General features: G+C 35.5%; 1 protein-coding gene and 1 non-coding gene across 2 annotated transcripts in view; both read left to right on the top strand.

Annotated features, from left to right (window-relative positions):
- Nucleotides 1-273: 273 nt before the first annotated feature.
- The window catches only part of LOC129939914 (UNC93-like protein MFSD11), a 56,689-nt gene continuing 30,053 nt past the window's right edge, over nt 274-26,909 (top strand). Inside the window, exon 1 of the mRNA XM_056048097.1 lies at nt 274-834. Within this exon, the coding sequence (XP_055904072.1) occupies nt 748-834 (87 nt within the window). The 5' untranslated portion in view covers nt 274-747. The remainder of the gene's footprint in view (nt 835-26,909) is intronic.
- Nucleotides 26,682-26,788, top strand: LOC129943616 (U6 spliceosomal RNA). The gene has a single exon (XR_008781328.1). It is a non-coding gene; the product is annotated as a U6 spliceosomal RNA (small nuclear RNA).

Here is a 26,909-nt window from a genome sequence, read left to right as displayed (position 1 = left end):
CTCTTTTGCTTAATATGCATTTCTTTTTTATCTATTACCTTTTTCATATCAAAAACATGAATAGTGGTAGACAAAGAATAAAGAAAAAGAAAACGCCTACACATTCCCACACCCACACATTCTTGCCTTTTCCATTTTAAGACGAAAACCCCACTTTTTGCAAGACGAACAAGCACCAAAACAAAATAGATAATAAAATAATAATAAAAAAAGCAACAACACAAATTAAACCATATTAAACTCCTCTTGCTTTTTGTTTTAATTCTCACTTTCATTGCATTTTTTCCCCTCGTCAAGTGAAGAACTACATCGCGCGTCGTCTCGTGTAGTTTAGTTTTTTATTTTCTTCTCATATTGTTGTCATTTTTGTGTAATTCGTTTGATAATACCTCTGCTTTGTACACGTCAATTATTAAATTGCGCTAACCCTTCTTAACCCTGGCAAAGCTGCAGTTTTCTTATCACTTTCATGTGTTTTTCAAGTCACAATTGAAAAAAGGAAGCTAACAGTTGATTGAATTTAATTCATCCATAAGTTTATTAAGTTTTAAATACATAACATAACTTACCCAGGGTGGAACTTTGTACCTCTACCGAGTGATGCTGCAGTGAAAAGTGTACCTATCGATAACCTTTCTGATAAGAAAAGATAGAAACAAAAATTACGTGCGAATTTTTGGGCGGCATTGACATTGAGTTGAAAAATTAAATTGTTTTCGGATTTTGTGTAAATAAATTAGCAGCAATATGGATATAAAATTTTTAAATGTCCTTATTCTCGGGTTCGGGTTTATGTTTGTTTTTACATCATTCCAAACCATGGGGAATATTGAGGTAGGTACTTCCCTGGCCGCACTCTTGTTTACCTTAAAATTAAAATAAAATACCATTAAATGAAAAGGAGCTTTTTGTTTTTACGTTGAAAAATTATATAAATTGATTGGGAATAGAATTTTAATGCCGGTGTTAAGGTTGTCGTGTCCCCACAACATTTCAAAAGGATTTGGGCTTATTGCTATAAGACTGGGATGATTACTAAGGGTATATAAGATTGCATCATGCGGGCCATTTTTGAAGGTGTACCTAAACAGTCTTATGAAATTTAGTGAAGTTTATTTTAAAGATAATGTAGGTGCCTATGGCCTAGAAATAGGGATAAATTAATATGTGTGTTTTATTTGGAATCTTACCTATGCGTTACAGTAAATTTAATTAAAAAGGTAGCGCAACAGTCTGTAGACAACTTGCGTTTGAAGAAGCTGAATACGATGTTCATAGGGAGGCAGATCATAAGGATCATCCCAAGAAAGACACTAGGGCAAAGCGAATGAAATTAAGTTGAATTGATTCCATACGTTTTCAATAAATTTCGTAATAGAAAGTCGATACTTGCAATGCTTATTTAAGATGAGGACGAACATGGCAATTGTACAAAAAAAGAGTAACATAAGGATCATTGAACTTCTTTGGCCAGCGTTTTATAAAACCAAGCATATAACTTGCCTTATTAACAATAAAATTAATGTGATGTGTAAACTCTTAGTTGAAACAGAAATGTACACCTAAATCTTTAAATGTAGAGACACGACAGAGTTTTTGCTGTGATATACAGTAGTCGAATACGTTACTGATTAGTTTTTTAGTGAAAGTTACAGTCTGGCATTTTAAAGAGTTGAGTAAAAGGCTATTTTTCCCACACCAAAATGTGAAACTATCAATGTCGGCTTGTAAAAGAATACGATCATGGGTGGACTTTATTATTTTAAAAATCTTCATGTCGTCAAAAGAAATGAGAACTTCGCTTGAGCGTAGACGTGACGATATTTCGTTAATAGACAAAATGAATAGGAAAGGGCCATGATGGCTTCCCTGGGGAACTCCATATTGAGCAAAAAAAGGTGCAGAATGACAATTTCTAAATTTTACCTCATAGGATTTGTTTTCTAGATATGATTTGATCCAAGCTTAGAAAAATGGCGAAAAACCAAGAGCACTAAGTTTAAATAATATAATTCCTTGGCTAAGTTGGTCAAATCTTTAAAAATGTCAGTGTATACACAGTCAACTTCATAACCTTGTTCTAAAGCGTTTGAACATATGTTTGAAAATGTGAAAAGATTTGTAACGGTAGATATCTTTTTCAAAAAAACATGTTGCTGTTCGCAAATGAAACTTGCAAATTTCAATCACTTCTGTGTGCAAGTCATTTCAGGCCGAATCCGAGCGGATAATTTAAGAAAGCAATTTTCATGACAAGAATTAGGTACTTTTTGATTATTTGGCAAATCCTCGCAAGCGGCAGTACCTGAAAAATAACTTAAGGTGGCACAGGCAGGGATTGAACCCAAGATCTCTAACAGCAGGGGTTGAAACCAAGATCTACTCATCACGCCACGGGTTCGTTACAGTATGGGCCTTAAAAATTCTTCTCAAAATCTGTGATTTGTGGTAAACATTTTGAAGTCCATTTGTTGCAAGCTTCATAAAAGTTTGGTTTAAAAATAAAAATACCTAAAAACACTTCATTTAAACATAAAAAAAAAACAATAGTTTTTGACAACAATCTCTAAGGCCATGGAATTGGCTGATTTGGGTCGATTGCTACGGGCGCTTGAAAGGAGGTAATATTTTCGACAATTTGTCCAATCCATTGTTTAATTGAAAAATCAACATAAAATAACAAATGTGTAGACTCAAATTTCTGCACGAAACCCTCTTTACTGGGCGAAAATTACGTCTGAAATTAGAGTTAATGCGGCACCGATTCCGAATTTCGTTATAGAATTTTTTTATTATTTTCAAATGTTACTTTACTATAATAAAAATGTTGTATTTACTGAATAAATTGTTGATTCAAAGTGTTCACAAATTAAATTCAAAGTTGTCAGAGTTGTCCCTAATAAAAAACCTGATATTATATTTGATTTTTATTACAATTCAATTAAATTAAATTTATTTTTAGTAAAGAAGCCAACTGGTTATACATTTTTGACACTTAACAATGTCGGTAAAGCTTTTTTGCTAAACTTGATATCTTTATCCTGCTGAAAACTACATCTAAAAATTCCATAGAATGTCAACGTAGGTATGCGGGTATACGACTTTGTAAAAATTATTGTAGATGTGTGGACGTGAGCCTTAACAACCAAGAATAGTCTGGAGGCAAATGCAAGATCTAGGCAGCCAATTAACCGGCCCAAATGTGAAATACTCTGTTCACTGAATTCGTGTTTTGTGTGAACAGTCTATTTTTGGATGCTTTAGTATTTCGCGCAATGGTTCTAGCTGCTCTTCACTCTGAATACGGCAGTTTTACTTAATCACATATCCATTTAACCAAAACCGGCCAATTTCGCATCACCCAAAACTCGGCGGTCATTTGGCTTCAATTCTTGCAACAGTTGTATTTTGAACTCTTCACATATAATCAAAAAATGTTCACGTAGTGAATAACGCGGACTCACTAATACTGACGATATTTTTTTTTCAGTTTGCAATCCTTCACAGGCGTGTTAGGGGTTTAATGTCTAAGCGTACATTTTGACCAAGGAAACTATGTAGTTAGTTTTTCAAGTGTCATGAATTTTAAATTCAGAACTTTACTTCGCAAACCTCTACTTTAAGTTCATAGCACAAAAAGTACCAAACAAATTATTGCCTACAAAACACTCCTCAGGCAAGCTACAAGTCCATCACGATTTGTATTTTGGAGTGTAAACAAATATTAGTTATTTCTTTCCCAAATTGACAAGGAACCCTTTAAAAAAAGCATTAATTGAAGTTGTGCAGAAAATGAATAAGTCATAACGTATAATAAAGTTCAGCTTTTAATTGAATGAAAAAACATGATCAACTGTCATTTTGACATATGTAGACTTGACTTGATAGTTAAGGAGATATTTTTTGACTAACCTTCCAGTCAACTTTCCAATAATGTTGCTACAATTGGAAGGACATTTTTTTGGCAGGTGTACAATGAGATTTCAGATATAAGAAGTTAGGCTAGTTTCTAGTATCTGATTGACAGGCTGTCAAAGAATTGCCTTCAAATTGATTCAACTTGAAGTTGTACTTTATGCTATGCTTTATTTATTTAATGCACAATTCCATTTGATGTTTTTTGTAAAAGAGGTCCTTGTCAAATTGAAAAAGAAATAAGTAATATTTCTTTATAATACAAAATGCAAATCGTGTTGGACTTGTAGTGTTTTTCGGACAGTAATGTTTTTTCATACTTTTTGTACGATGAACTGATGGTAGAGGTACTTGATTGAAATTTATGACACTTCAAAAACTACTAAGTTGACTGCAAATGAAGTCCCTTATGTTGTCTGAACCTGCTCAATAGCTTCTTCATCAATGTATGCTTTAGTACTTAAGTCAAAAAAAAAAAACAGCAATTAACTCAAAAGGTTACTTATTTTCTTTGCACTTTTGTTTTGTTGTTCTCTAAATTGTCATACCTTTTAACAACACAATTTGAGCTTCATCAACATTTGAATTTGTTTCTATATTTAGAGCAAATGAGTATACTTATCAAAATCCATTATATCATTTCCATTTATTGCCTTTTCCCGAAAACAAAAAGTCAGTATCAAAATTTCGAATAAGAATTCCGGAAGTCCAACATCTATTTTTGTCTCTCTGTACCTCATCAACTTTTTGATTTAATTAACGACAAAAAGAACAATGCGTTTAAAAATATTTTAACGAATTGATATATCCATGGACCGCTTATTAGGTTATTCAACCAGACAATGACCCTAAGTGTAAGTGTACTGAGAGTTCGTTAATGGAAAGGCTATGCATAAGAATTAGAGTCCAACATGCTTCGAGTTATTGTCTGAGTGTCTGGTTCAACAACCCAAATAACCCGCATATAAAGTTTGGTACATGCTTTGGACTAAGTTGTATTGTAAGTTTGAAGCATACTTATTTGTAATGTGAATTTCATAAGCAAAACTGCATTATTTTAAGACAGGATATTGATCATTAAAATAATTAAAAATTAAGGAAATTGGAGGCGTTTTGTATTAGCTTTCCAAGTGAAACAGTAGTAGTATCCGCTCAGACTTATAGGGGCATATTCTGAGCACGTTCTCTTTTAAATCGTATACATAATCCAAACTAGGTACTTTATCAAAAGAAGCAAGACCCACTCTTATCACTTTTGAAAATGAGGGCAATTATTAGTTCACATCTCCGTATAAGCTTACATGACTATCGGTGCTTTAGGAATAACTTTGAAAATTGTATAAGATAATTAAAAATTCGAATCTATTAATTTAACTAAAATTATGGCTTCGATTCTTTAAACGTTGACTTTGTAGATGCATTGTACCACAAGCAAACCACACGTTTCCGCAGGTATACTAAAAATCTTTGTAAACGTTCGACATTTTAGAAGAATAATGTCTGTTGTGATGGAATTGTGAAGTTTATGTCAGATGCGGATGGTAACGTTTAGAACAGATGAACTCGGAATACTACAAAGCTAGATCTTAAAGCCTTTTTAAAGACTAAAAACATAATTTAAACGGTTAGCAAGGTATTTTTCTTTCTTTCTTTGGATGGCCCTACAGCGCATCGTTCACATGGGCCTCAAGTAATAGATCCCGCCAGCTAACTCGATATCTAGCTTACTGTTTCCAGTTTTGAATACCAAGCCAGCGTTTGTCAGCCCTAACTTAATCAATTCACCGTAGATGAGGTCTGCATCTGCTTCTGGTTACCTCATACTTAGCGTTTCATAACCTACAGGCTGGAGCTTCGATGTTCATTCGCTCTACATGCCCTAGCTAGCTTAATCTTTAAACACGTAGTTTTTTGACCAGTGGCAAGGCCCTTACAGCTCATATAGTTCGTGATTGTATCGCTTCCGGCAGATATTATTTTGCCTGTCCACACCGGTCCATACATATATCGTAGGTAGAACTTTCCTCTCAAACATATCAAGGGATCCTTTATCCACATGGGAAAGAGTCTATGCTAAGGCCTTATTCCTTACTCTCCGAATGATTACTTAGGCCAAAGAAACAGCGATTAATAATTTTACATTTTATATCAGTGCTGATGTCATTTGCAGACTTAACAGCAGCACCCAGATAGATAAATAAATTTACAACCTATCAATGGTCACGTTCTGACCGAGTCCACGATGGGAATCGGCTCTATTCGATGACAGTAAATACTTCGTTTTGTCCTCGTTAATCACAAGAAGCATTTTGTTTGCTACACACTCGATACCGGCTAGGAAGTCCATAAGCCTGAGTCTGTTTCCAGACGTGATGTCGAGCAAGATGACATCATGGCATTAAAGTCTCCGAAGATAATTTGTACGTCATTCTTGCTTATAGGCTTTGAGTAGGAGCTCATAAAATTCTTCTTTGGTATAGTGTCATCCTTCTTTTCCGTTGTGGCATGCTCGTTGATAAGTCTCAAGTGGTAGAATTTGGCCTTAATGCAGATTGTTTTAATTCTTTCGCTATCATACCGAAAGCTTTAAACTCTTTGTCTAAGTTTTCCTCTGACACCAAACCCACATCCAAATAAATGCTTCCTCCCATGGAGTAAGCAATTTCTATTGTATCTTCGCATTTCCTGTAGTGCTGTCAAATCAGCTTTGATTTCTTCGACAAGCTGCTCTGATTTGAGCAAGTGTTACAAACACGTAATTCGTTGTGTCCGTTTTTCTCTTCGGTTGCGGTTGCGGGGGGGGGGGATGATGTGGTCGATAAAGGAGGGGGTCTTCAACATTTTAAGTCCATCCAAGGCTATTACTTTTTTTTCCATCACTTTCGGGTTTTCTTTTAATGGACTGCGTATGACTTATAGAACGTCGGAGCTGGTTCTTCAGAGCGATCTGTGGTCTTTTGCTCCTATTTCCTGAGAAGGTGATTTAGGTGTCACAGCTCTGTATCCGATAAATCCAACGTTCGTCGTTTGAACTTTCGGCTACCCAGCAGGCACCACTAGGAGGTAATATGCTCAAAAACTTTATTTTACAGCAGGATATACTATCTCAAACACAAATCCTATAGAGATAGGTATGCGTAGAGCTTGTAAACATATGTGGAGAATATTAAAGGCAAGAAACCTTACTCAAGAATTGAATTAAACTATTACGAAATTATTTGGATCCTTACACATACAGTTGTGTTCATAAAAATAGCAGTGCTCTCCAAATAAAACAAAATGGCCTTCAATTTCAACGTTATAATATATTTCATTAAACTTCTTACAACAAAATAAAATATTTTATTCATAATAACAGAAAATAAGTACTATCGATTTTTTACCGTTAGCTTTGTCTTAGAAAAAAACCGTTCTTTAAATATACCTATACTAGATCTATTACGTAAGAAGTAAGGAAAACTGTAATAAGTTATATGAAAGTATACAAATAATGTTAGCTTACAATTAGTACTTTGTTGCATAACCATTGTTTTTTATGATGCATCGCATCTACGTGGCATCGAGTCCACTGAAACCTGACACTTCCCCACTGTTTTAATAGTGTACCGTGGATCGTATGCTTCATTTAAGGGTCTTCGCACATATTCTCGACGGCCCTTGGACCCAAAAAGGACGACTTTGCTTTCATCGCTCCACAGAACATTCCTCTATTTCTCTTTTGCCTAATCTTTATGCGCTTGAACAAACTCCATTCTCTTTGCCACATGCAATTTCGCCAAGAATGGTACCTTGCGTGGACTTCGGGCTTGTAACTTCGCTTATAAAAAACGTCTTCGTATTGTGACAGCGCTAGCAGACAGTTGAAGTTTTTATTTATTTATTATTTTCCTAGAGCCTATGGAAGGGTTCTGTTTCGCTAATTGAACAATTTTTCTGTCAGTTCTTTCAGTAGTCATCCTTTTTAGGCCTCACGTTTTCGGTTTATTTTGCCATTTTAAGGCGTTGCTGACCATTTTTGCTGAGCAGCCTAGGATGTCTGGAATATTTTGGTAGGTTTTTCCCTCTAAACGCAGTTTTTGAATAAGTTTTCGAATTGTTTCGGTGCAGTGTCTTGACCGTCCCATTTTTTATTTTTGAATCCTCCTAACCTTCCTTCTTTTCCACTTAACGCACATATTTAACATCCGTTATAAATGACATCTACATATCCCATCCTATGGAAGACATCGAAATCCTTAATCAAGGAAAGAAGAAGGAATATATACCGATAGCTATCCTATCTTTTCTATCTAAAGTTTTTTAAAGTCTGATAATAAGTCTGATAAGTAACCAGATAAAATATTATATTAAAGACAAGCAATTATCGAATCCCTTGCAACTGGATTTCGGTCTGGACATAGTTGTGTTTCAGCTTTACTCAACGTGTGTGATGACATAAAGCACAATTCACATGAGCACGACCAACGACCAACGAATGAACGAATATTCGTCGATTTTGACATTTCTTTCACATGAGAGTTTTTAATTCGTCGCGAATGAAGTTTGACAAGGAGCCACAGCCAAACACCATTCACCACTGAAACCAAAACAAGAATGATTTTTTTAGGTTAAGTACGCGCGATTATTTTATTCGTTGCGAGTGTGGATAATGTGGAACGCGAATAAAGTTTGGCAGTTCGTATCAACTATAATTTTTTGGCGACGAATAAATTTGTTTTCTTAAATTTATTAATATATGATATTGAAAAGTAAAAGTATGTATCATAAATCAAATAGAAACTATATTGCTATCGTTTTGTTAAGAATTTGTGTGGAAATATGTCTTCAAACGTATATAAACTCATATTTTGTAATTCATTCGTCGTTCGTTGGTCGCGCTCATGTGAATACTACTTAAGACATGCTTTAGACAATAAATTTACAACTGTGATAACCTTACTTGACTTTTCAAAGACATTTTACTTTGTAAACCACAATATTATCTGTGATAAATTGACAACCCTATTTAACTTCTCTGACACAACTAAAAATCTTATTTACTCATATTTGACCAATCGTATGCAAGCCGTGTCTTGTGATGGTAGAATGGCCTCGTTCCTAACTGTTAATAATGGTGTTCCCCAAGGATCAATCCTTGGACTTTTACTGTTTTCATTGTTCATTAATGATCTGCCCTCTGTTTTGTATTACTATCAGTTTCATATCTATGCAATGATGTCCAATTATATAAAGGGTGATTTTTTTGAGGTTAGGATTTTCATGCATTAGTATTTGACAGATCACGCGGGATTTCAGACATGGTGTCAAAAAGAAAGATGCTCAGTATGCTTTGACATTTCATCATGAATATACTTACTAACGAGCAACGCTTGCAAATCATTGAATTTTATTACCAAAATCAGTGTTCGGTTCGAAATGTGTTTCGCGCTTTACGTCCGATTTATGGTCTACATAATCGACCAAGTGAGCAAACAATTAATGCGATTGTGACCAAGTTTCGCACTCAGTTTACTTTATTAGACATTAAACCAACCACACGAATGCGTACAGTGCGTACAGAAGAGAATATTGCGTCTGTTTCTGAGAGTGTTGCTGAAGACCGTGAAATGTCGATTCGTCGCCGTTCGCAGCAATTGGGTTTGTGTTATTCGACCACATGGAAGATTTTACGCAAAGATCTTGGTGTAAAACCGAATAAAATACAGCTCGTGCAAGAACTGAAGCCGAACGATCTGCCACAACGTTGAATTTTCAGTGAATGGGCCCTAGAAAAGCTGGCAGAAAATCCGCTTTTTTATCGACAAATTTTGTTCAGCGATGAGGCTCATTTCTGGTTGAATGGCTACGTAAATAAGCAAAATTGCCGCATTTGGAGTGAAGAGCAACCAGAAGCCGTTCAAGAACTGCCCATGCATCCCGAAAAACGCACTGTTTGGTGTGGTTTGTACGCTGGTGGAATCATTGGACCGTATTTTTTCAAAGATGCTGTTGGACCCAACGTTACGGTGAATGGCGATCGCTATCGTTCAATGCTAACAAACTTTTTGTTGCCAAAAATGGAAGAACTGAACTTGGTTGACATGTGGTTTCAACAAGATGGCGCTACATGCCACACAGCTCGCGATTCTATGGCCATTTTGAGGGAAAACTTCGGAGAACAATTCATCTCAAGGAATGGACCGGTAAGTTGGCCACCAAGATCATGCGATTTGACGCCTTTAGACTATTTTTTGTGGGGCTACGTCAAGTCTAAAGTCTACACAAATAAGCCAGCAACTATTCCAGCTTTGGAAGACAACATTTCCGAAGAAATTCGGGCTATTCCGGCCGAAATGCTCGAAAAAGTTACCCAAAATTGGACTTTCTGAATGGACCACCTAAGACGCAGCCGCGGTCAACATTTAAATGAAATTATCTTCAAAAAGTAAATGTCATGGACCAATCTAACGTTTCAAATAAAGAATCGATGAGATTTTGCAAATTTTATGCGTTTTTTTTTAAAGAAAAGTTCTCAAGCTCTTAAAAAATCACCGTTTATTAGTTTTCCTGAGATGATGCTTTAGGATGCAATATCTAAAATAAACATTGATTTACAAGTAATATATGATTGTTCGACACGGAACGGACTTAAACTCAATCCTGAATAAACGAAAGCTCTTCCAATTTCAATAACAAAAACCAAACCCAGATAATTTCCCTCCCGTTATGTTGAAAAATTGTATTATTGAATATTTTGCCCAAGTTAGAAATTTAGGTTTGGTCTTTAACAATAGGTTAACTTGGAATAACCATGTCGATACAGTAGTACCTACCCATATTAAATTAAAGCTGGTAAATGCACTTGTCCCACCTTTAATAACATACGGGTGTGAGCTGTTTGCTGACATTGATTCTCAATCAGCTCACAAACTAAAGGTGGCATTTAATGCAATAGCTCGGTTTGTTTTTAACCTACGTACGAGTAGGTTCGATCATGTCTCTTTTCAAGCTCGTCAGCTTTTAAATTGCGATCTGGTAGCTTTCTTCAAATATCGTTGTTGCATTTTACTCTTCAAGTTGATTGTTAAAAAGACTCCAAGTTATCTATGTGACAGACTTAATTTTTGTGTTTTTAGCCGTTCCATTTTATTGCGCTCGTCCACCTTTACGTGTTTGACATCGCGCAGGTAATTTTTCGTTCATGCTGTTAGACTGTGGAATAACCTTCCCAGTCACATGAGGTCTTGAACCCACTAATATTTCACATACGAATTAAATTATAAACTATTGCTATTTTTCTTCTCTATTGATGTCAGTGTGTCTCGTTATTGACTCAATTATTATTACCCATAATCTTTTTAGCATTCCTTAAATTTTTAACATTTGACCTTCGTTAACCTACGATATGTCTGAATATGATACAATTTTTGCAAAAATTAATTCAAATTGTGTTCTTCATTAATAAAATCCAAATTGGTTTAATTTCCTTAAACCAATTAAGAAAATTAAAATATCTTAAATGTTTTTTAGCTTAGTTCTATTTAAAAGAAATTCCTTATAAAGTTTCAACAGCTTTTGTTGTTTTTGCAAATCTATCTGAGGAAATTACTATTTTTATTTTTATCAAAATGTCAAAGCACCTAAAAACTTGAAATGATTGCTACATCTTGTAGAGAAATTGTCTACTGTCTGTCTTTTAGTTTCTGTTGAACCTTCGTTTTTTAAAAATCAAACTCAAGCTTGAAGAACCTGAAAATTAAGATTAAAAAAGACAACAAAATAAAACAAAACAAAGCTTAACTGAAGTCCAATACAATAGGATTGCAAATTAAATCTTTTGTATTGTTGAAATTCATTGACCTTAGATAGATCAAGTCGAAGAGGTTTCATTTCAGACTCGTTTTCAATAGTCTTTTTGTTTTTATTGTATAGTTCATTTTTTAATTTGTTGATTACAAAATTCAAGTCCCAATAATTTATCAACAATTGAAATTAGTTCAATTTATTTAATTGAAGTATTTATAAATTAAGCTATAAATTTTAAATGAATACTAAATGTCATGAAATCATAATTATAAATCTTTTCATGATTTATAGAGATGATAGATAAGTTAAATAAAATGAGGGTATCCACTAACCTATAAGTGTGATTATTTGGTTTAGGAGTAAAAGGTATTTATTGCACTTTATCAGGAAAAAAGTGACGCCCGCGATAATTAGTCTGATAAACTGACGCAATAATTTGATATGTATGTGAATTGTTTTTTATTGTGATGGTTTATAAACATAACTAAAGTTTTGTTGTTTTTTTTTAAACCATTACTTTGAAAGTGGTTAAGCCGTTTGGAAGCTCCTGAATCTTTAGATTATTATTGTATTAAAAAGTTAGGAGGATATCTTTTATTAAAACAAACTAAACTTATTGGGAAATATTTATAGTTCTTTAAAAGTTCTGATTTTGTCTTTGCTAAACTAAACTTTAGTTTATGTGATTTATAGACAATTTAAGCCCGTTTTAAAACGATAGCCTGGATTCTAAAAATAAACACGACGGAATCTATGTTTAAGCTGTTTTTAAATCTATAAAATGTCAAAAATAAACAAACTGATTGAGAAAACAACGTTGCGAGATATTTTATTTCAAAATTTAAATGTTAAAATACTTAAGCCTATGTATATGAATATTTTGATATTTCGCATGATGTTGAATTGCTACCACCTAAAGGAAAACGAAAGCTCTACTTAACCTGAATCGACTCCCTTAAAACATATGAGGACGATTTCTATAAAAAGTATCGATCCGAGAAAAATACTGCCAAGTAAATGATTGACCTTCTAAATGTTGAAGATCAAAAGAAAATTGGAAGGATTTCAAATACTTTGGCTCTCAATTTAACGCATTTTGTTTCGTTCCCCTATTCAAGCCATTTTGTAAAGGTTTAAGTAAAATTGTACTAGAATTGTTGTAGAATATACTTTAAACCTCTTCCTAACTAGACAGAGCTGCCAGAGCTTTATGAATAGAAGCAATATCTGTAATTCAACGCAGTAATATTTTTATATGTTTTGGTTTTTGTTATTCTTTTATATGCAATGGCTGGAAATTTCAGGGTAGATTATTGTAATATTCGTGGGCTTAGAGCGAATTTTCTTTCTGTGTACTCCCATACTGCTTTAAACAGGCCAGCTGTTTTGGTACTAAGTGAAACCCAAGTGGATGAGAATTCCGACCCCACAAAATTCTTTATTCAAGGGTATAACTTGGTGCCATTATTCTTTTCTCACCATATACATTAGGAATGATGTTGCTTATCAGTTTTTGCCACAATATGGTCTCTGCACCAATTCTTTTTTCAATTTTATGTGGTTTAAATTTTCCGTGAACAAGCAAATCATTCACTATTGCTTCCTTTATCGAAGCCCAAATCTAGACAGAGTATCAACTTCTCGTGAATTTAATGCTTTGTCTGATTCCATCCAAAGAAATGTTTCGTCCTATCCTCGCACTGAAATCGTTGTTACGGGCGATTTCAATGTACACAATTCTTCATGAGTTAAACAACCTAACTCAGCTGGTCAACGAGCCCACTCGAAACACTCTTGACTTGTTTCTTACCTCTGACCCTGGTAAGTACACTATTAGTGTTCTATCTCCTCTAGGCACATATCAGCAAATTTCTCGTGTAAAAACTCTCCAGTTAAAGAAAGAGCTCCTAAGAGAACCGTTTGGCAATACGAAAAAGCCAACTAGGACGGTCTCAATAATTACTTTAGGATCTTTAACTGGTCACTATGCTTCCTCAATTGTGACGTTGACGCCAGCACTGATATGATCACAAATTTGATTCTTCTGGGAATAAGAACTTTTATCCCGAATAGGGTTAAAAACATCAGACCTAAGGAAAACGCATGGTTCGATGCGAGCTGTGAAGAGGTTATTAGGGTTAAGAAGGTAAGTTTCCGTTGCTTTAAAGCCAATCCAACTGAGGTAAACCGGAATAAGTTCAAGCAAGCCAGGAAGGCCTGCAACGCCCATATTCGACGGACCAAATTTTTACATGACCAAAAATCACGGCAAAAAATACTGCAATGTCCCAAAGGCAGTACAAATTTTTGGTCATTTGTAAAAATTATGATTAATTCTTCCTCTTCCTCGGTTCCTACGCTCGTTGTGAATGACACTCCATTTGTTAGCTCTTTAGAGAAAGTAAATCTCTTTGCTAGGCAGTTCGCCGCCAATTCAACGCTGACAGTGAGTGTTATGACTCCGCCTGTACTTGATCGAGTTAATGATTCTATGGGGCAAATCTTTTTTCGCACTCGTACTGTAGCGAGAGTTCTAAAAGATCTTAACATACATAAATCTGCTGGTCCGGATGGTATCCCCGCTATTGCTCTGAAGAGGTGTTCTTCATCGCTGGCAAAACCACTGCTTAAGCTTTTTCATATTTCCTACTCCTCAGGTCTCGTTCCGAGCGGATGGAAAACCGCATTTGTCCAGCCTATTCCCAAAAAAGGCGAATCTTCCTCACCGTCTAATTATCGACCGTGCATTTATGTCCCTTCTTTAAAAGGTCATGGAAACGCTGGCGCTGATTAATTATCAGCTCAAGAAATATCTTGAAGAACGGAATCTTCTTAATGACCGACAGTATGGCTTTCGTAGCAATAGGTCAACTGGTGATCTCATGGTTAATCTCACCGAACAGTGGAACAAATCTTTACATAGTTTTGGAGAAAGTAAGGTTATTGCACTAGATATTTCAAAAGCATTTGATAGGGTTTGGCATTAGGCTTTCTTATCGAAAATGCGTGCTTTTGGTTTGCATGAATCCCTTCATTGGATTAGTAATTAACTTTCGAATCGTTCTATACAAGTTGTATTGGATGGATTCAAGACTGAAAACCACAAAATAAATGCTGGTGGGCCCCAGGGCTCTGTTTTATCTCCAGCACTCTTTCTCATTTTTATTAATGATCTCCTGTCTGCAACATCTAATCCAATACATAAGAAACCGCGTGGAATTTAATGCCTCGAAAACGCAATGCTGTCTTGTATCGTTAAAGCGAAATATACCCCCCCTACCATTAACCATAAATGGCACTTGCATCGAGGAAACTGAACATGTCGATATTCTTGGTATGTGTATCACCAACCACATTTTCTGGAACGATCACATTCGCGATGTCGCCAAAAATGCCGCAAGATGTTTGGGTTTCTTAAGGCGATGCAAGAAGTTTTTCTCCCCCTCTGATCTGGCTGTTATTTACAAGACTTATATACGTCCAAAGCTTGAGTATTACTCCCATATCTGGGCTGGTGCTCCTGCAACTTACTTAAGCCTCTTGGACAGTATTGAACGTAGAGCATTTAGATTGATTGGTGATATTAACATCATAAGATCATTTACATCACTTGAACATCGTCGAAACGTTTCTTGTCTCCCTGTTTTACAGTTATTTTAATGGTTTATGCTCTAAAGAAATAGCCAGCTGTATTCGTCACCTTAAGCAGTTCAACCGTAATACTCGCGCTTCTAGGAATACTCATCAATATACCCTCGAGACCAACTTCGGTCGTACTGTCAAGTTCAGAGATTCGTTCTTTAGCCGTACTACGCGAATGTGGAATGCCGTGCCACACTCTGTCTTTCCCAGCTATTGCAATATTCAGGAATTCAAAACCAATGTGCACACCGACATCTCCTTTCAAACCCTCTCTTCCTTTCCTAGTGCTCACACTGTGTCTACATAATAAGGGTAATATATCCCTTTGAGTGTGCGCTTATTATAAAAAGAAAAAAACCTATATGTTAAATTTAGACTCTAGTTCAAATAGTCTCGGGACATTGGACAAAATACCAACTTCATTTAGTAATTCAAATTATTGTTATTATAGGTAAAGTATACCATTATCAAAGACTAATATTAAGCTAAAATTGGTTTCCAGGAGTATTTAAGCCAGAATTAAGCTTTTTCAGTATCAAAAAGTCATTTTCACATTTTAAAACAAGTTAAAGATAACAAATATAGCTCAGCCAGCATAGATAAAAGGGAAGGGCAATTGATGGCAGCTATCTAATAGACGCAATAATGTATCTTTATTTATAGGACTTCTGTATCCGATGCAATTTAAAATTTTGTCTTGAATTTCAAACTGAGAACTTTACTCAATTACTTTACTCTACCTGTTGATCGTGAAAAAACATAACTGTCTGCTAAACACCCCTCAGGCAAGTTACTTGTATTTTGTATTTTAAACAAATATTACTTATTATTTTTCCAATTTGCGAAGGAACCCTTTTAAATAAAACATCAAATCAAACTGTACAGAAATAAGTTAATCACGGAGTAATTAAGTTCAGCTTTCAGTTGAATGCAGATTATTATGATTATCTGCGATTTTGACATAAGTGGAATTCGCTTGATAGTATGGGATATATTTCTTGACTAGCTTTCAATAAAGTTACCTTACTTTCAGGTCCCTCAAGTCGCCTGAACCTACCCATGGAGTGCGTTCAATCTCGGGCAGATACATAGGTTATCGGGAAACTTTTTTGTTAGTGTTTAACATGTAAACAGCTGAGATGTCAAGAAAAGGATTCAAAGATTGCGAATAATTTCGAGCGTTGAACAAAATATTCAATACAATCATTTGTAAGACCGATAAAACTCTAACTTAACCAAAGCTCTAGGTTATTTTAGGAGAATCTAAATCCTCCAATTCTAACTGAGGACAGCTTTTTCAACGTCAATCATTTCATATTATATAGGAACCATTTTTATAGCAAGAATAGAAATACTTAACCTGAACTACATTACATATGGAATTTATTCTTCCCGATCATTGAAAACTCCATTCATCATGTTGCAATTGAAGGAAATATTTATTTTTACCACTTTCTAAAAAAAGAAGTATCTATTCATAAGTATGTTTATGATTTTCCAAAAGCTGATTATGATGCAATGGTTGATTATTTATTGTCTGTATCTTGGCATAATATCCTTAGTTCACTGGACTTAGTAAATTTGTATACTGAATTTATAAGCATTTAAAATGATGCAATTGATATCTATGTACCTAAAAGAAAATTCAAATCTAATTCTAGTCCTGCCTGGTATAACAGGAGATTGAATGATCTAAAAAAATAAATAAAATAAAGCTTACAAATTATATAAAATCAACAAAGAGAATATGGAACTGCGATTAAATTACTTTAATCGGCAACGTGAGTTCGTAATCCTAAACAAATTCTTGTATAGAAACTATCTTTTATCGGTTGAGAGTGATTTAAAATCAAACAGCAAGCATTTTTGGAATTTCATAAGTTCGAAGCGGAAGTCAAATGGAATACCTAGTTGTATGAAATACCTCGACACCACGACTAGTGAGATACCAAAAATATGCAATTTATTCGCTAAATATTTTCAATCAGTTTATTCAATGGACGCTCCTTCCATCCAAGAGATGCCTTCCGTAAATAGAATTGTCGACTTCGGCTCGGTGAACTTAAGTCGTAAAGAAATTGAAGAGGCCATGTCTGGATTAGATGCCAATAAAAGTGAAGGACCCGATGGGATTCCTGCTTGTCTTTAAAAAAATTGTTCAATTGCGTTAGCTGAACCACTTGCTATAATTTTTAATCTTTCACTTGCAGAAGGAAATTTTTTTGATAAGTGGAAAATTTCGTTTTTGTCTCCAATTTTTAAATCGGCCAATTTCTGCAATACCAAAAATATGCGAGAAGCTATTTTGTAACAAACTGTCAGTTTTGTTTCGTAGCCACATATCAGTTTTCCAACATGGATTTGTTTCAGGTAAATCAACTGCGACAAACTTAGCTTTATTGGCTCACGATATCATATCAAATATGGAAATGATGTGTCAAACGGATATTATTTTCACAGATTTTGCGAAAGCATTCGATAGAATTAATCTAACGTCTTACTTCATAAATTAACTTCCCTCCACTCTTCGTTATTGAAGTGGCTAAAATCATACTTGACAGGAAGAATTCAAAAAGTAAAAATAGATTACTCGTTCTCATATGACATCTTTGTTCCATCAGGGGTTCCTCAAGGAAGTCATTTAAGGCCACTATCCTCAAGGAAGTCATTTAGGGCCACTACTGTTTTTGTTATTTGTAAATGAAATACATACCTAATGTATTTAATGATTCGAATTGCCTTCTTTTTGCGGATGATCTAAAACTTTATCGTAAAATAAGCAGTGAATCTGATTGTTCGCTCCTTTTGAAGGATCTAACAAGATTAGATGATTGGTGCCAACGGAATCACCTTCTTCTTAATATTTCTAAATGTCAAGTCTGGTCGTGTTTCAGAAATTACAACCCAATTTTGTTTGTTTATAACATCAAACACATAAAACTAGAAAGAGTGAGATCAAAGCAAGACCTAGGAGTTATCTTAGATAACCTCACTGCAACTATATGATTAATAAAGCTAAGCTTGGTTTTATCAAAAGAAACACCAGAGAATTTTCAGATCCCTATACATTAAAATGACTATATAATTCTTTTGTAAGGTTGGTTCTAGAGTATTGCAGCATAGTCTGGAATCCTTATTATAATAATTCAAGGGAAAGAATTGAGAGAGTTCAAATACTTTCTTTAAGTTGAAATGGAGGATTCCAAGACCGTCCTATAGTTTTCGGTGTTTGCTGTTTGGAATACAATCTCTTCAAGATCGTAGAGTATACTTTTCAGTGATGTTTATTAGAGACATCATACCGTATCATATTAATTGTCCCCCGTTACTATCATTAGTAACTGGAGGAAATGCTCCATCAAGAACAACACGTTGTCGATTTCTTATTTATGAACAGTTTCATCGTAGCAATAATGGTCGAAATGAACCTATTTCCCGTTATATCAGGGAGGCTAATTTAATTTGTAGCAGAGTTGATTTTTATTCTAATTGTTCAAAAAACATGTTTAAATCTCTTGTATTAAATAATATTTGAATAATTTTTTCCTAATTGTAATTAAATATGTTTTATTTAATGTAAGACAATAAAACATTCTTTTTGTAATAGTCGTTTGTGTATTAAATACATACTTCCCACCAACAATTAAATTATGTACTTTTATCATAGTCTAAGAGATTAACTGTAATCTATTTGATGAATAAACTAAACTAAACTATTTTCAGCAGATTTGTGATTTATTCAACAAAAGGAAAACTGTCGATCTTTTCAACTTCATTGTTGTTTGCCCTATATTACAAGAAATTTCAAGAAAATAATAATTCGCAAATCATTTGGTAAAATAACACGATACTCTTTTTATTTTACTATTTACTTTTTTAAAAAATGTCTTATTCGAAAGATGGCAGAAATACTATGTATGTTAAATATTGGACGAGTTTAGAAAACATAAATTTTAATAAAATTGTTCTTTAAATCGATAAATCACTGAGTTAGAAGCAAGTTTCTAGTATCTGATTAATAAGATGTGAAAAATTTGCTTTCCCATCAAAGCATATTGGAAAGTTGACTGGAAAGTTGGTCAAGAACAATCTACGTAGCTATCAAGTCAAGTTTACGTATGTCAAAATGGCAGCTCATCGTTTTTTTTCATTCAGCTAACAGACGTTAATTCTTTTTTGAATGAACAATTTTCTTTTAAATTGTTTATTGCTATATTGCAAGAATAAGGACTTTTCTTAACACTTCAAAACACAACTTATTTGGACTTATAAACAGTGTAAGCAGATTTTTTGTATTTGATAATGTCGTTAGTACTCTCTGCAATTTTTTTTCCTTTTTCCTTAATTGGAAGTATTTTTTTGGCATCCGATCAAGCAGATACTAGAAACTTCCCTTAACATCAAACCCCTGATGTCGTCTAAACCTGCCTACTGCTGGAACTATTGTCTTGCTTATTGTGAGTTCTTTCAATATTTTAATGGAAACGTTAAAGTAATTTAAATGCATTTATAACTGTTTCAAACTTTGTACGTATTCGTATGTTGATGTGTCGGATGGAAGAACACCCACGATTTTCTAAATATGAAAAGAGGCAGTTTCACAGGGGTCGTTTGTCCATTAATTGAAAAGGAAGTGACTGCCTTTTGTTAAAGTAAGCTAGGCCTAACCGTCAATTGTTCATTGATTGATTATAATTATTAATTACCATTGATATAGAACCTACATCAATCGTATGTAGTCTTATGTATAGATTCGATTCTGCTGAAGTACTAAAGATCCATGCTTGCAAACCATTTACACAATATGTTTAGCACTTTTTCTCAAAACCAAGTATGTTTACTTCAAATTTTAAAATTCGTATCACCTCAGTAGATATTTTTTTTGTTATTATTTTCACAAATGATATGAGAGTAGTATTAAAAATAAAATAATATTCCACGTCAATTGAAATCAAACACAGGCTTTTTAATGTTATTGACATAAAGCGAATTTGGCAAGCCATATACAATAAACATAGAGCAGGCGGTCTTATATATAGAGCGCGGTCTTGTTTCATGTTTTCGATCTGATTTCAGTAATTCTAAAATTGTTTGTGTAGCAACATTCATTTAAAAAATAATTCGACTAAGCGACCTCTTGAGAAGCTTGAATTACGTTTTGACAACATATTTTAGCCCCATTGATACCAGACACCCATTACTATTACTGGAATCAACAATGAGGCAGGTAGTTTTGATATTTTTGTTTTTCATTTTTGTCCAACCACTCTGAATGACATTTTCAAAGCATTTACGAATATCGTTCTGATGACCATGCCATGCATATTGCACAATGGATGGTAGTAGCTTTGATCATATTTCTTTACTGTAAGAAATTTAAAAACAAAATTAATTAAAAACTTGCTTTCAGATTTCACTTATAATGTTATACAGGCACTTATGTACAACTTTGGTCAAAATAATAGGAACATTCCTAATACTTTTGAGTTTAAGTGTTTTTTTCACTTGGGAAAAGTTTTAAGGCTTTGAGCTACATTACGTACATTATGTAAACATAAATAAGTTTTTAAACCTCCAATGAAGAAGTGTTTCAGTACAAAACGATATGATACAGTGTACTTAGTTTATAGTGACTTGCAATTTTTCTGCTCAAAATAATAAGTAATCCTAAACGAAAATATCATTATTTTAAAGGTTGGTTATGTGCTCAATAGGTGAATGCTCTTAAATCGGCTTAAGTGGTTTTAGCTATTTATGCTTTTTTTGTATATTCTTTTACACCAACTATTTTTCTTTTTTGACCTCGTTGATAAATCTTTTAAAACAAGAAAGTTATGACTTTATGTAAAATAGCTTATGTTTAATTCGTAGGGTTTCCAAAAGGTAAAACAACTTAAGTAGAGTATGATTCGTCTTATGTACCAATTTATCATATAACAAGAGGAAATGATTGTGGTAAAATTTCTTAAGTTGTGTTTATGTTTAAAATTAATTAAATGCGTAAAATTGCTTATGTCAACTTAAGGCACTTTACTACAAAACTTTCCTTGCATTTAAAATTCTTATCTCAAGATGTCATACCATACTTGATAAATACAAAAATTACTTACTTTTACTTACTTAAGGTGGCGCTTCAGTCCGCTCGGTCCCAAGTTGGTTGAGGTCCTCTCCCACCTGAGTGCGCCACCTGAGTAGCGGTCTTCCTCTACTGCGCCGTCCCACGGGATTGGATTCAAAGACCTTCCGGGCTAAAACGTTGATGTCCATTCGCTCTACATGACCTAGCCATCTAAGCCGTTGGACTTTAATTGTGCTAACTAGGTCAGTGTCGCTGTACAGCCCCTACAGTTCATCGTTATATCTTCTCCTCCATTCTCCATCTATGCGTACGGGACCAAAAATCACCCGAAGAATTTTTCTCTCGAAGCATCCTAAGAGGCTCTCATCTTTCTTTGACAGGGTCCAGGCCTCAGCGCCATAAATGAGAACCGGGATGATGAGTGTCTTATAGGTGGTGATTTTAGATGCCTTCTAAGTCGAAAGAAGCAGCGATTTGCAAGAGTTATTCTTCGTTTGATTTCAGCGCTGGTGTCGTTGTCTGTATTAATAGCGGTGCCTAGGTAGACAAAGTCCTTAACTACCTCAAAGTTATAGCTGTCCATGGTGACGTTTTGTCCAAGACATCGTTGTTCAATGTCCTTTTTTGATGACAGCAATAACTTGGTCTTGCCCTCATTGACCACTAAAGACTAAACCCATCTTCTTCGCTTCCGTCGCAATGCTCAAAAACGCTCCACTGACATCACGCTTTGATCTTCCAATTATGTGCATATCATCTGCGTATCCGAGTAATTGGATGGACCTTTAGAAGATTGTGCCTCTAGGTTGAGTTTTGCACAATTCTTTCCAAAACGATGTTGAAGAAGTCGCATGACAGTGCATCGCATTGTCTAATACCTTTTTTGACATCAAATGAATCGATAAGATCTTTTTCAACCTTGATAGAACAGCGTGCATTCTAAATCGTCATTCTGCACAAATGGATAAGTTTTTCAGGGATGCCAAAACTAGACATTGCTCGGTAGAGCTCTTCCCTATAGATGCTGTGATGTTCCTGGGTTTTTTTCCAAGATCTGCCATAGTGTGAATATTTGGTCGATAGTGGAATTTCCTGGTCTGAAGCCACACTGATAAGGACCAATCAGGTTGTTGACGAATGGCTTCAGACGTTCACATAATACGGCAGAGAGGATCTTATACGCAATGTTAAGGAGACTGATGCCTCTGTAGTTGGCGCAGTTTAGAGGGTCTCCTTTCTTTTATATATCGGGCACACTATGCTGAGATTACACTCATCGGGCATGCTTTCTTCCGACCATATTTTACAGATGAGTTGGTGCATGCTCCCTACCAAGTCATCGCCTGCTGCTTTGAATAGTTCGGCAGCGATGCCGTCAGCTCCAGCAGCTTTCTTTGACTTAAGTTTAGGTATAGCTATCTTCACTTCGTCAAGGTCGGGTAGGCGGAATTGTTGATCTGCGTCGCCGAGGTTGTGTAGTTCTATCTCCCTTACAGCGGAATTCGGTTCGTCGGTTCGTCTCAGCATCGACTGCGGTTCTACAACGATGTTCCCCTGATCGTCTTTACACGCTTCGGTTCGTGGCTGGTACCATTGGGAGGTTTTTTTACCTTTTGGTAAAATTTACGAACATCATTCCTGTTGTGACACCCCTCTATCTCCTCGATCGCGCGCTTCTCATGCTCTCTTTTTTTCCATCTAAGAAGCCGGTGTTCCTATCTCCTCTTCTGCTCGTAGAGCTCGCGAGCAGCTCTAGTCCTTTTGACCTCTTGTTTCGCTGCGTGCGTTTGCCGGCATTCGTCGTCAAACCAGGGGTTTCGCTGTGGTGGCCGTGTGAAACCTAGCACTTCAGAGGCGGCATCTCTGATGGCTGCAAGCCAATGTTGCCACTGCTTTTCAATGCTTAATGCAGGCAGCATAGGACTCCTTAAGAGGTTATTAGAGACTCGATCGGGAGGCAGTCTCTTGCCATTGTAGCCGTCTAACGTCGAATCTTCTCACAGTACTTCCTTGTTTTGTCTTGGATCGGGATATCCGTAGCCGTACCTTGGCTACAACGAGGTAGTGGTCCGAGTCAATGTTGGCCCCTCCGAATGTTCGGATATCCTGTATACTGGAGAAGTGTTGTGCGTCGATCGCAATGGTCAATCTGGTTGACGGTTGATTGATCAGGAGATTTCCATGTCCCCTTGTGGATATTGAGATGTGTGAACTGCGTACTAGCTTCCAGAACGTCTCGCCCCATAGCGAAATTGACCAGCCTGAATCCGTTGTCGGAGGTATTGTCGTGCAGGCTGTATCTCCCGATTATGCCACCAAAGATGTCTTCTCTTCCTGGCTTGGCTTTAAAATTTCCTAAGACAATTTTAATGTCATAGCCAGGGCACTGCTCATATGTCTTGTCCAAGAGCTCGAAGAATATGTCTTTGGTGTCTTCATCTTTCTCCTCAGTTGGGGCATGCGCGCATATTAGACTTATGTTGGCGAATTTAGCCTTGATGCGGATTGTCGTGATGCGCTCGCTCACACTGTTGAAACTCAAGACTTTTTGCCTGAGTCTAGTTCCAACAACAAATCTACACCTAAATAGGCGCTGTCTTTGTTCTCGGTAGCAGTCGCCGTAGTATATATATAGCCGTAGTAGATATCGCAGTCTTTTAGTTTGCGTTTGCCCGGTCCATCCCATCGCACTTCTTGGATGGCTGTAATATCTGCCTTGCAGCAGTTTAGGGCTTCCGCTAATTGTTCGGCTGCACGTGGTCTGCTAAGGGACCTAACATTCCACGTACATATCCGAAGTTCGTTGTCCTTATTTCGTTTGCTTGGTTTGTCAACAGTTAATCCGTCCGTATCCGAGGCTTGTTGGTGCTTCGCAACAAAAAGTATTTTTTACGTGGCCAGGAAGTCACCCCGACGGCACAACCCCCAACCTGGAGGGCCTGATCCTTAGTATAACTCCAAGGAAGGGGAGCCGGATAAACCGCTCCTTACAGGCCTGGGCTCCGAATATGTCGAAGAAGCCCTATAAGGTGTTCACTAAGTAGTTCAACCTTACTGGAACTGTAGACGCCACCGTTGATTCCATCTCGAGAATTCGTCCGCTGGCACCTGGATAAGGATAGGTGCCTTAGTGGCAACACCTTTCCCCCCCTCTCTAGTTTGCTGCCCTTAACAACTTTCCACTGGGTTCGGAACCCAATCTCCAGTTGACGTACTAGGCACTCGGTGTTCACCGCGGGGAGGTGAGAGTAGGAGTTGATAGACAGAGGTACAAAAATTAGTCAAATTAAAAACACAAAAATGGTTAAACCGACCTAAGGACATCTAACGATGCTAAGTAAATGAAAGACTGTAAAAGTTGTTTTGGTAAAAGTACTTAAGTCAAGTAAATGAATTAAATATTCTTTTTAAAATGTAAGTTTATGATATATCTTAATTTTAAACCAAGATTTCAAGTTTAAAATCCACTCTTAAAAAAATATAAAAACAGACTTAAGAGTTTTTAACTTTGGAACAAAGAGGTATGTTAGCTATGCGTTACAAATGTTAATCAATAAGTAAGATTGCAACAGTCATTGTAAGATTGCAACAGGGTTCAATTTTTCTTATAGATGGCATAATGAGAAAAAAGACGTTTGCCTGCATACAATGATTTGTAAAAATATCAGAAATTCTTTCTCGGTTCCTAACCTCGTTGTCAATGACAATCTCTTTGTTATGTAGCTCTCTAGAAAAAGTAATACAATTCAAAGCTTCCAGAGAGTGTTATTATACCTAATGCATGATTTATAACGCGATGTGATGTGACCAATCATCTTCAATACTTGTACTGTAGCTTGAGCCCTAAAAGATTTTAACATTACACAAATCCACTGCCCCCTCCCGTTCTGCTTAGATGATATACTGCATTTGGTCATCTTTTATCCAAAAGAGACACATACTCCTAACAATTGACGTATTGCTTTTACGCCCTTTCTTTCCATGATAATAGAAACGCTCATTACTTATCAGCTCAAGAAACTTATACAAAGACTACTTAAGGCTTTTTAATGACCAGATAAAGTTTTGCATCAGACTCTTTTCGTAGTTGTTTTTTCATGGATCTCTTTGTTGGATCGTGTGTGGTGCCCCCCAGAGTTCTGGCCCGTCTTTGACAATATTTTTAAGGTTATTATTAATTTCTTCCAATGCACTTACCTCCTTCGCTGATGAAAGTACCCTGAGCTTTTTGTATTTGTTTTTGAATGTACAACCTTACTCTTGTTAACTGACACTGTATCATAAACTCCTTAAATGTTGAAATTGGCAGTATTATTAAATCGGGAATACATAATTGATCAATGTTGAATATTGTTGTCAAAGTTTAAGTAATTTGTTAAATTACAACTTGAAATTGTCAAAATCTGTTCGAAATTTTCGAAAAATACTCGAAAATTGTCATCTTTTCGTTTCATATAGAAATATGACAGGTTCACTCGACATAATGGACTTGAAGATAAAGCTCTTTTTTAGCATCTGATTGGCCAACTGCCTTCCAATAATCCAAGTTAATTGTTGTCAAAAAAACTTGCCCTTACTACCAATTCAAGTCCACTTATGTCAAAATGACAGCTAATCATTTTTGTTTATTCAACTGAGAACTGTCCTTTATTAGTTTGTAATTTATTTGTTTTCTGCATAATTCAATTGAATGTTTTGTGGACAAAGCTTCCTTGGAAAAGAAATAAGTAATATTTTTTTTTGTTAAATACAAAATACAAAAAGTGTTGGACTTGCTGGTTGCCCTAGATGGTTTTTGTAGAAACCAGTGGTTTTTGGCACGGTCACTAACGGAGGTTAGTGAATTAAAGTTCAGAGTTTGAAATGGTCAAAATTTACGTTCAAATATCGTAATCTGGCTTTTGCCATGACTATGAATTGTCAAGTGTTTTTCCACAGCTGTCGGAAATTTTCCGAAAAATTAAATGAACAAAAAATAGAATTTACATATTTTTCAGTATGTAATTGACATTTGCGACAGGAAACTCAGTATAGTCATGTTTTGACACTGAAAAGATCTGAAATGATAAACGATATCTATAATATAAAAATATGTTTATTTTTCCTTCCTGACACTATAATTCCAGAACGCACGAAACGATTTTAACGGTTTGCATTCGTTGGAAAGGTCTCGGGCTCCGTAAAGTTTATAGCAGGCAAAATTCAAGAAAAATTTCAAGAGAAAAGCGGTGAACTCCGTTTAAATTCTTAAATAAAGCATGTTCTTCCTTCGGCAGAACATATACTAAAATTGGAACGATACAGAGAAGATTAGCATGGCCCCTGCGCAAGGATGACACGCAAAATCGTGAAGCGTTCCACATTTTTTTCTAGGCGTTACTTAGAGAAAAAAATAAATCTTTACTCTTTTTTCGTTGACTTTAAATCAGCATTTGACACCATTAACAGAATATCTCTACTATTTAAACTTGCAGCTATCAGGCTATCC

Source organism: Eupeodes corollae, chromosome 1, assembly GCF_945859685.1.
Source record: "Eupeodes corollae chromosome 1, idEupCoro1.1, whole genome shotgun sequence".
NCBI classification, from domain to species: Eukaryota; Metazoa; Arthropoda; class Insecta; order Diptera; family Syrphidae; genus Eupeodes; species Eupeodes corollae.
This window is presented reverse-complemented; position numbering and strand designations above follow the sequence as displayed.